This window comes from Nothobranchius furzeri, chromosome 2 (genome assembly GCF_043380555.1).
Source record: "Nothobranchius furzeri strain GRZ-AD chromosome 2, NfurGRZ-RIMD1, whole genome shotgun sequence".
NCBI lineage: Eukaryota > Metazoa > Chordata > Actinopteri > Cyprinodontiformes > Nothobranchiidae > Nothobranchius > Nothobranchius furzeri.
Genome location: NC_091742.1, coordinates 75,223,055 through 75,233,857, shown reverse-complemented (window position 1 = coordinate 75,233,857; position 10,803 = coordinate 75,223,055). Strand labels below are relative to the sequence as shown.

The 10,803-nt window shown below is 43.3% G+C and overlaps 2 protein-coding genes across 3 annotated transcripts in view; both read right to left on the bottom strand.

The window, feature by feature from the left end:
- The window catches only part of actn3b (actinin alpha 3b), a 43,579-nt gene that overhangs the window by 1,444 nt on the left and 31,332 nt on the right, over positions 1–10,803 (bottom strand). The window contains exons 2-20 of one of the 2 annotated variants that reach the window (XM_015946403.3): positions 9,382–9,496; positions 9,178–9,297; positions 6,568–6,654; positions 6,214–6,301; positions 6,013–6,091; positions 5,852–5,933; positions 3,788–3,873; positions 3,506–3,598; positions 2,876–3,106; positions 2,622–2,769; positions 2,391–2,541; positions 2,136–2,244; positions 1,916–2,056; positions 1,649–1,831; positions 1,381–1,515; positions 1,122–1,301; positions 902–1,048; positions 725–790; positions 484–642 (exon numbers count right to left, since the gene is read on the bottom strand). In XM_015946403.3, coding sequence (XP_015801889.1) covers positions 484–642; positions 725–790; positions 902–1,048; positions 1,122–1,301; positions 1,381–1,515; positions 1,649–1,831; positions 1,916–2,056; positions 2,136–2,244; positions 2,391–2,541; positions 2,622–2,769; positions 2,876–3,106; positions 3,506–3,598; positions 3,788–3,873; positions 5,852–5,933; positions 6,013–6,091; positions 6,214–6,301; positions 6,568–6,654; positions 9,178–9,297; positions 9,382–9,496 — 2,400 coding nt within the window. Of the gene's footprint in view, positions 1–483; positions 643–724; positions 791–901; positions 1,049–1,121; positions 1,302–1,380; positions 1,516–1,648; positions 1,832–1,915; positions 2,057–2,135; positions 2,245–2,390; positions 2,542–2,621; positions 2,770–2,875; positions 3,107–3,505; positions 3,599–3,787; positions 3,874–5,851; positions 5,934–6,012; positions 6,092–6,213; positions 6,302–6,567; positions 6,655–9,177; positions 9,497–10,803 lie in introns of both variants that reach the window. The other variant, XM_070547957.1, reaches the window with a different exon arrangement.
- The window catches only part of rbm14b (RNA binding motif protein 14b), a 43,319-nt gene continuing 41,961 nt past the window's right edge, over positions 9,446–10,803 (bottom strand). Inside the window, exon 5 of the mRNA XM_054747480.2 lies at positions 9,446–10,591. The gene's annotated coding sequence lies outside the window, so the exon portion shown is untranslated. The remainder of the gene's footprint in view (positions 10,592–10,803) is intronic.

Here is a 10,803-nt window from a genome sequence, read left to right as displayed (position 1 = left end):
GTTGGTGATTGAAAAAGTAACTCGAGATCATATTTGTTTGTAATTCACCATTAGCACTGTTAGCTCAACGGTAGCCTCTAGCCTTTTTTTACTCGATATTCAGAGTAAAACAGTAAACGTGGCTTCTTAGGGGTACAAGAAATAACTTCTGGGTCGCTCCGTTTACTGGCTAATATTATTTCAATGACACTGCTGCTCTTCTTTTGGCTGGTGTCTAATTACAAATGCTGTCGTAGACTTGGGCCCTGTGGGCTCAGATATGATAGCCCCTGGAACCAGAACGTATGGAGGCTCTTTGGCCTTGTTGAAAGGAGAAAAAATAAGAAAAACTGACAACCCCCCCAGTCGACTGACAAGGAAATCTGTTTTGATGTACCCTTCCTTCCACCATGACTGAAACATATTGTACCTTTAAGGTTATAACAAGCTCGGGCTAGGATGGCGGTGTATTTTGTTGTGAGATTCATGAAAAACTCCGTTTACCTTGTCTGAGGCCAGAATCTTGAAGGAAGCCATGACCTGCTCCGCGGTGTCGGTCTCGGCGGTCTCACGGGTCATGAAGTCAATGAAGGCTTGGAAGGTCACCACGCCGGTGTTGTTGGGGTCAACCAGGGTCATGATACGGGCAAACTCAACCTCACCCTGTCAACAAGTAGTAGATTCAAGCATGTGTTACTTTTTAAGTTGGGACTATTAAGAATCCACCTGTCCTGGGCGTACTGACCAGATCGTAACCCATGGAGATCAGACAGGCACGGAAGTCATCTGGGTCCATCATGCCGTTTCTCTTCTGCAACAAACAAGAAGAGTCTGTCTGTATTTACTGCTGAATGACCAGATTCACCAGTTCAGACCCAGAGTATCCCTGAGAGGAACTTGTTTTCGGATTTGGATGCCTCACCCTGTCGAAGTGGTTGAAGGAGGCCCTGAACTCATTCAGCTGTTCCTGGCTGATGCCCTTGGCATCGCGGGTCAAGATCTGGTTCTCCACCTCGTTGATGGTTCTGGCGATGGTGGTGAGCAGCTGCTCCCAGCCCACGCGGACATGCTGCAGAGATAGAACCAAAGTGAGGAAAGCGTTCAAACACACGAAGCAGATGCAGGGCAACAGGTGCGCTCACCTCCATGGTGTAGTTGGTATGCTTGTTGTCGAAGATGAGGGACTCCTGGCTGAGCTGGTGGTCTCCCTCCAGCTTATCGATGTTGGACTTGTAGTTGATGATGTTCTGTTCGTACTGCTTCAGGCTGTTCATCTGTTCCTCCAAGGAGCCGGCGATGTCCACCGACACGTGGCTAATCTCCTGCATAGACAGAAAATGACAACTTTACTACTAGTTTCGCCTCCTGAGAGACCAGTGTAGTGTTGCAGTGCCACTGTACCTCCATCTTGGTTTGAATCCAGGGCCCGATGATGTTGGCCTGAGCAGCAAACTGGCGCCTCAGCCTCTCGTTGGCCTGCTGTCGGGCCACCTCCTCCTGAAGCATTTGGTCTCTGAGCGGCACGAGGTGCTTCACCTGCAGGAACCGTTAAAATCCAGTTAAAACAGCTGGTTCTGGTTCTGTGTGGGCGTAGACAGCAGCATTCTAGATCACTCTGAACAAATGCCACCATGTCTGACCCGTTGGGTTTGGTTCAGCTCTGACTCACAGTGTCCCACTTGGTGCCAATGTCCTGAGGACTCAGGTTGGTGTAGGGGTTGATTCCAGACAGCTTGATGCCGTAGGTCTGAGCGATCTTCAGGATCTCGTTGTGGATGCCGATGGTGGCCATGCGCTCCTTATCGGCCTCGGGCAGAGTGGCCTTGAACTGGTCGTGAGCTGTGATCAAACTCTAGACGAGGCGAAGAACACGGAGGAGCGATTGTGATGCTCAGAGTCACCATTCTCAAGAGTCTGTCTAAAATCGATTGAGTACCTGGATCTCCTCAATACTGTGGACAATGAACATGTCCTGCAGGTCCTCCATGGCTCCGTCCATCCAGTTATTGAAGGGCGCTGCCCTCTTGGCGAACTCCAGGTAAAGCTGGTCGATGGTCTCCCACAGCTTCTCCACACGCTGGAATCACATCAACATAAACACCATCAGGTCAAACAAACCGGTTTGGTTTTTGTGGAACGGCTGATTCTTTCTTTACCTCCAGGGAGTCTCTCCGCTTCTGGGTGAGGGTCCCCAGGTTGTCCCACTGGTCACAGATACCCTGACAGCGGGCATTGACTGTAGCAGCATCATGGTAATCCAGCTCACTGAAAGAGATGTCAAAAGCCTCCATCAGTCATGAACTAAACACTTTAAATGATTCAGTTCTTCTACTTCTTTCTAATCTCCATGTTGTCCCAGGACACCACATCGTGACACAACCTTTGCCCAGCCCGTCCTTCTGGAGTCTTACTTCAGCTCCTGGGCGATGGCGGCGATCTGCTCCACTCGGTCCTGGTGAGCAGCGAGGTCACTCTCAAAAGCTTCGTGCTTTCTCATCAAGGCTCTGATTTCCATCAGAGAAGCCGACTCGTAGTCCTTCTGGGACAGAAGCTCCTCCTTACCTAAACACACACACACAGACCTCTAACCTACAGGAAAACACTTGTTAAAAATCTGTTTCTATTGTTTGGTTGTTTTTAACCTCCGGTCCAGGATTCGTGCATGGCACATTTCTGCTTGAACTTCTCAGCCAGGTGGTCCAGTCTCTCCAGACGGCGGATCTCGGTCAGCAGCCACTCCTCGTAGCCCTTCTCCACCTGCTCCAGACCCTTCCAGGCATTGGCAATGTCCTGAATTATAAGAGACATTTCACTGTCGCTGGGTCCTTGTCTAGATCTGACCAGTGTTACACGATGGTGAGAAAGAAGAAAGGGCTGAAGTTTCTGTCCCGCTCACCGACACCATCTTGCCCTCAGAGGGCATGAAGGCGGGCCTGTTGCTGAGCCTCAGCTTGGTCTGCAGCGTGTTGAAGTTGATCTCAAGCTGACATTTCTCCTGCACGCGGGGCGGCTTGTGGACGCGGCGGTAGTCACGGAAGTCCTCCAGTTTCTGCTGCATGGCGCGCATGGTCTGCTCGGCCACGCGGTTCTCCAGCCAGGGGATGGTGCGGCGGATCCACTCCAGCAGCTGAAGAAACCACACAAATACTCCTGAGCATTCCTAATCTACGGCATGTGTGTGTTCAGTAAAATAATGCTTCTGTGTCAGTGTGTTAACTTGTTTTTGTTAAAATGGATTTAAAAACACTGACACCAAAACGACAGAATTCATGTTTCACTTGGCTGCTGACTCGCTGTCCTTACACAGCTTAATCCAGTTTTTATAATCCGTAACTCAAAATTAATAAATAAATAAATCAAGACAGACAAGAGGATTGGAACTAGAAAAGCAAAAGCTTTAAAAATGAACGTCACCTGTGAGATCAGGATGACTCTTCAAGATTAAAGTAGCTAACGCTGCTGAGAATGAAGAACATCTGCAGGTGTTGAATCTGTAATCTCAGCGTGTTTTAATCTGAGGGATTACCTCACTGGCCAGCTTCTCGTACTCCTCCATCAGCTTCTCGTTCTCCTGGTTGACCGCCAGCACTTTGCAGATACGGTTGGCGGCTGTCTCAGCCTGACATGTAGCAAAAACAAAACAACAAAAAATAAATAAATAAATCAAAACTTTTTTTATTCAGATATTTTTCAGTTTATTATTATTTTCAAAACTTAAAAAAACAACAACAAAAAAAAACAACTAATAAATCAAACGAAAGAGGTAAGATTGTTAAAACCACTATAAGGAATAAAAGCATCCTCTGACCTGCTCGGCTCCAGCGAAGGCATGATAAAAGCAGGACACGTAGGTCATGATGGCCTTCTCATCGGGTTTGGGTGTGTTCACAATATCTGAGGCAGAAAAATAAAAACACCTTCAAATAAACTCTTCCTGGTGAGACTTGGGTTTTATTTGACTGTATTCCCGTGAATATCACCGTACACGTTAGCTAACTGATGAGTGAAAGCAGCAATTCCGAGTTTTTCCCCTTTCAGGAATTATGTATTATTTTTAAAAGATCAATGAAAGTGATAGTCTTACCCTGTATTGTGATGTAGTGTAGTGAATACATCATTTTTTATATGTGTCGTAGGTGTAGAGCTTCATTTTAACTAACCAGCATTCAGCGTTAGCCAGTAGCATTAGCCATCTCCTTACGTACAGAAGTCAATCACAGAGCACGTGTGAGCGTTAGAGGACCTAGACCTATGCAGAACTGGCGACATTACCGGCAAGTCTTATATATATATATATATATATATATATATATATATATATATATATATATATATATATATATATATATATATATAATTTATTTATATAATATATATGTATATGAGAATAATATTTGTAAAACAATGTATTTTAACTCTGTTGGCTGGCTAAAGGTGCACATTCACTAGAGGTGTTGCTTTCGGCCGTAAGTACAGATGTAATGAGAATGGCTCAAGGTGCGATGCTTTTGTCGTCCTTTAGATGGAGCTGTCGGTTAAAACAACTCTGGATTGCAGCTTTAAAGAGCAAGTCACCCCCAAATAAACTTTTTTTTGCTGATGAACTAAATAAACGGGTGTCTAATCGTGCTGCAGACACATGTAGTCAATAATTTGGCACTTCAGTGCATCTTAGTTAAAATTTAAATATTCTGCCTAAAACTGGCAGTGTTTTGCCGTTGTCAGGTAAAAACTCTGCACTGTATTTTAATTTAAGTCTGCCACCGCTATTGGCTAAGAGGTATGCTATGATGTAAACTGGTACATTACGATGTCAGGATGCTTTCGTGAGCCTGTGTGTGTGTGTGTGTGTGTGTTTGTTAGCTGCTCCGCCTTCTCGGTCTGCCAGGCAACAGCATTTGTTGCATTTTTCAAACATGAAGTGGGAGTGGAGTTAGACTCTGGTAGGGGTTTACTTGCTCTTTAAGTATCTGGTAAAACAAGAAACTGTTAAGATAAAGACCCAATTCACTCATTTTTTCAATACATTTGCAGTGCTCTCTAGTATAAATGAATGCCTTGTGAGTTGTTCTCTGTGTGGTGCCCCTGCTTCAGGAACTAGTAAGCCATCAGAGGTGAACACAACACGGCAAGATTTGGAGTCCTATTTCCTAATATTTGGACATCTTATCTCTGATTGGCTAACAGCAACATGACTCTACCACTGACTCAGTTTGCTCTACATTGATGTTTTATCTCCACAAATAACACAAGCCTGAAGGAGTTCTGTCATGTGGTGGAGTTGCTAATGCTAACGGTTAGCTTCATCTAGCCAAGACGTGCTCTGCTGTTTCCTGGACGCTAAACCAACAACAGCCTTCCCCGTCGTGAGTCATGATGGGTGACTCCATGAATGTTTAATGATAGTGTGATGTAGATCTGTCAGGATTTTTTAATCGTAGAGTTTCACAGTCTATTTTCTATCTGAAGAAACTAATGCAGGAGATAGGTGTAGGAGACTATTTTCATGTTCAGCCTGCATGAAAAACTCAAAGTGATTGATCATATTTTAAAAAATAACAAGTCAAAATGGTTTCTCAGTGAACTTGGCCTTCTAATAACTGGAACGATAAGTAACTGATGACAGTTACTAGTTAGTTCGATCAGTTAAGTAACTGATGAGAGGAAACATTAGTTTTTAGTATTCCAGTGCTTTCAGCATAGCTTCCTGATGTCAGAATCGGTGATTTGTTGCTTTGAACAGGATTTAAACTATTTGGGATTTAATTAGGAGGCAGATGGGAGCCGATCAAGGAAAACTCCCCCTGGCTGTCTTCCATCTGCCCACGTTATTTGGTCTGATGGATGCATCGTGAGTTTGTCTCAGCCTCACCCTCAGCATCAAGCATCTTGGGGATGTCCAGGAACTTCTCAGCCACTTCAAAGGCAGTGTTCAGATTACCAACTGGGTCGTCCTAGAGCCAGACACGGTTAGAGTCAAACATGTCAGTCTGACAGCAGCTACTGTAAATGCTAAAAACAGAGGACAGCCACCTTTCTCAGTTTGGAGTAGTCGATGAGGTCAGGTCTGTGTCTGTGGATGAGGGCACACAGGGCAAGGCCATCCTTCCAGCTGAGAGGCGAGAAGGGAGGAAAGGTGAGCAACACGTAGCACCAAAAGTCCCATTCAGAATGGTGTAAAGATGAAAACTTGTAGTTGCTTGATGTTGCCATAGCATGGCGCTGCAGACCAACCTGATGTGGAAGTTCTGAACATTGACATTCCTGTAGGGGGCAGTCTTCCTCTGGCACCAGAGCAGCAGACCCTCCTTGGCAGAAGTCTCTGAAGAGAAGAGGGATGAGGATGGAGAACATTTAAAGACACTAGTTTTAACACTTGAGGCAAAAACAAAATAAAGCTGATGATAACAGAAGAAACTGGTGTATGAGTCAAGTTAGGTTTAAGTTGATTTAAAGATAAAAGCCTTAAAAAGCTGACAGTTTAGGAAAATAAATATTTGAAAAGAAGAAAACAGTTTATAGAACTTCCAACCAAGGAGCAGAATTGTCCTAATGAAGAGTTCTATGTCACTTTCCATAAATACACACCTTCCACAGAGATGTCCTGGATAGCAAAACGCAGGATGATGGTCCAGATCATACCAAGAGTCATCTTCACATTACCGTCAACAATTTCTACACACACACACACACACACACACACACACACACACACACACACACACACACACACACACACACACACGCACACGCACACGCACACACACAAAACAGCAGAACAGAAATTAAATGATTTGCATCTCCTGTTGGTTTGCTGCTGGAATCGGGCTCTGATTGGCTTTACTGCTCTAACGCATCATCAACACACACTTATTAGCACTTCAGAGACACTACACATTCAGATCATTAAAATTAGCCAAAGTGTGGCCCGGGGGCCGTTTACGGCCGTCAGAGAGATTTTGTGCAGCCTCCACTCACAATTAAGCCACATACTTTGGATATTTGACCAATATGACTATTTTGGAACCATTATGATGAGTAAAATGTAATAAATAAATATTTCACATTAAAATAACTTTTACAAGTTTTAAATTAAAAACAGTAAAATAATTTACTAGCAAGGATATTTGACTCGATTTCCTTAAAAATTTTGTACACTGCGATTCAAAGGAACACTAAAGAGTTTTTACCACAGGTAACCCGTGATAAGCGGGGACCAGACCGGTCCTCCCATTTGCACCAGTGGGGTAGAAACGAAGCTAGCATATAAGGGCCCACGTGAGGCTCCTTTTTTGTGGCACCTGGTCCACCAGCATTCCCCCTCCCCGGGCCGGCCCTCGAACGAACCGGCCCATAATAACCGGCCCCTTTTCAAAGTGGCCCACAGCCTCTTATATTTGAGTACCCCTGCTCCAAACTTTTGCTTTCAACTGGTTTCAGTGGATCTTGAGCCAGAAAAACTTGAGCAAATTAACTCTTTAGTTCTCAGATGACCAGAAACATCACGTAAGAGTTTTGTTGTTCAGGTACACTAATGGGAGGTCTTCTGTATGGCAACAGAAGTTCATTATGCTTTTTCTTATATAAAGGCTAGCAGTTAGCTTTTTCAGTTTGCCAACCATCGATGCAGAAGAAGAAAAAGAAGAAGAGAAAAGTTTTTGGAGGCAAAGCAAAGAGTTAAAACCAGAGAGAACATCAGCTCAGCCTACACTAGTTTGCTAATCGAGGCTACAAAATCACAGACTGATGGTGACCTAGCTTTGTTGTTACTGGACTTGTAAGTAATAATATTTTTTGTCCAGTGGTGTGGATCTTTGTAGCTTGTTTTGTGTCAGTTGGCTTGTGTTAGCATCAGCTTGTTATTAGCGATGGCTTGTAGCAAGCTGTGGCAGGGTAGTTTACCACAGTTGTAATTCCGCTTTCAACTAGCTGTAGGGAGAAGTGGGGAAACGTATTTGTATTCCTGTAAATGTCTCTTATCCACTGGTGACCAGTTTATGTTGCAGCAGAGTTTTGACATGGATCTATTTGGTGATAAAATCAGCTCAGGACATTCCAGTTACTCTTGGAATTTTATAGCTGTTATAGCGAATCAACAAACAAACAAACTAGGTTTTGAACAAAAACATGGTCGCAACACTCGCTCCTCCTGTCAGATATCTTCACTGGTTTCCCGTCCACCAGAACCAGAAACCCCCATCACCAGAGAAAATGAGAGAGCACTAAACAATAGGGATGGCCTCTTTAAAAATCCCTCCCACCCACTGCATTCCGCTGTAGAGACCATGGACAGCTTCTTCAGAGGCAGACTGAGACATCACATATGTAAAACAGAACACTACAATAGGTCATTCATCCCCTCTGCAGTAAGAGTGTATAACTCCTCAGTTTAACTGGTGCTGGCATTATCCTGGTACAAAATAACATCAACGCAATATTCAGTATGTGTTCAATACTTGTGCAACACTGGATTTACATAGTATGTCTGTGTCTCTTACAGTATGCTGCAAAGTTCTGAAACCCAAGTTTTTTCATTTTGTATTCGTGGTTTTTAGTGGTTGCAGGTTGCAATAATACATTGCTGCCTATGTGTGTATACATGTACTTTGCTATTATTTTTCTGCCAGTTATCCTTTTAGGTGTTAAAACTGCAGTAACAAGTGTATTTCCCCATTGTGGGATCAATAAAATCTATTCTACTCTATTTTATTCTACTCTATTCATGTTTTCTTAGTCCAATCATCTTTTGTTGTGCGTGACTTCTAATGGTGTTTTTCTTTTTGGGACTCTGGTAGTTTGTCCTAAAGTTGAAGTGGTAGCAGCCAGCTGTTTCTTCTTCTCTGATATTATTGAGCGGAGAACCTCTCACACCAGTGGTGTTCTGCTGCTAAATACATAAGTTTGTAATGAGTGGAGGACCCAGGGAAGTGTGGCAGATCAGCAAGCTCGACAACTGGATAATCTGGTTGCTTTCGGTCCTAAAAGTGGTTCTCTCGCATTCGTCTAAAAACCACCATCCAATAACGTGTTTCTTTTTTTTTGTTTTATCTCTACAATATATCTGTAGCTAAACTGTTTTAGAATGCTGTAAAGAGGCATGAAAAAATGTTTTAAGCTAACTTGTTTTCCAAATTTGCTATAGCAGCTTTAACCCGAAAGGAGCACATAGAAACAAACGGGGGACAGCAGGACCCTCACCCTCAGCACCAATAGACACCAGTTTGACCCCTTTGCTGCAGATGAAGTCCAGAGCTTTATTCACGTTGGCGATCTTATGGAAACGCATCTTTCCTTTGTCGGGTTTGGGCAGCCTCTCGCCTGAAAGAGACACGAGCAGCATCATGTAAAACCAGAAAGGTAACAGATGTGTATGAGAGAGAGAGTGTGTGTGATGACGTCTACCTGATATGACCTCCAGCAGCAGCATGAGTTTGAGGCCATTTCTGAAATCCTCTTCTATATTCTCAATCTGTGTCCCGGCTTTCCTCAAGTGGGAGTTACACCAAGCTGTGAAGGTCTGAGGAAGAGGAGGGCAGGGGTGTTACTCAGCCAACTCTACAACGTGTAATCTCTCAAACACACGCAGAAAAGCTTCAGTAAACTTGTAACGCAGGAGACTTACATGTAGGCACATCGCTTAATTAAACTGGTTTAAAACACAGACCCCTTTCATCAGAGTTTTTTCTTTCAAAGCTTAAAAATCACAGATTAGAAATTTAATTCCCTTTAGCCTGGATATTATTCTCCTTAATGAGCAAACTCATTTTAATATTTTATAGCATTTAGTGAAAGCATTTCCACCATCTTCAGCTTCTTGCTGGGAAATAAGATTAGTGCTACTTTAGTTTAAACTCCAGCAGACCGGAGAATGTGCATCATTGCTTTCTCCCTCTCGGGCAAAATCTGTTGGGCACGAGTCCATGACCTTGAGGACTTCCAAAACAAAAATCCTAAAGTCAGCAAGTCTTTTTCTGGTCTGAATGCAAACCTTCATCAGTGAATCAGTCTGCTCTCACTTTCTGATTTTCTCCTGTTGCAGGAAAAGCATCCCAGCATAAAAACACTAATATAGAAAGAAGAAAAAAAAGGTCATACTCTTTCTGCCTGTATATTTGTCAGCAACGTAAATTTATTTAAATCAATCTCTGAAAGTCAGTGAATGTAAAACTACAGCCAGTTCTTTGGAAATGTCCTTAAATGCTATTTACTATAGTGATCAAATTCAGTATTTCTTTGTAAAACCCAATGAAACTGGTTCCATTAAACCCATCAGTCTGTCGCATTTTAGCTTTAGAACCAGGATGTTGAAACTCAAGAGGATGAGTGTGTGTCGGGGCTTCTGCTGCAGAGCTGAAATGATTCCCTGGTCTGGAGAATGTGGGGGTGTAGAAGCAGAATCAGGGCATGATCTGAATAACTAACCAGAGATGATGGTGTGGGTGGAGGGGGGCACACGATATCTATTAATTAGCAGTAAAATGTAAGCAGAAATGTTCCACTTCAGCAGAAAACGTTAAATAAAGTAGAAAGTTTTGTGTATACGTCCTTACGTGGTGTGTGGGTGTTTGATGAGAGCTCGTTTTCTTTCCTTGCTTTCATCTGGAGACACAAACTGTGACAGACAAGAGCCAGATGAAACCGGTTTACTCATTCCCATTTTTGTGATATTCTGCTTTGAGACTTTCATTTTTTCATTTATCTGACATTGTGAGGATCATTTTTAAAACTCGTGTTTCCTTGATGTTGAGCTGTATCCAAGTAAAAGTTTGAAAATCTGCACACTTGAAACAGGGAGAAGAAAAGTGAAGATTTAAAGGGAGTGGA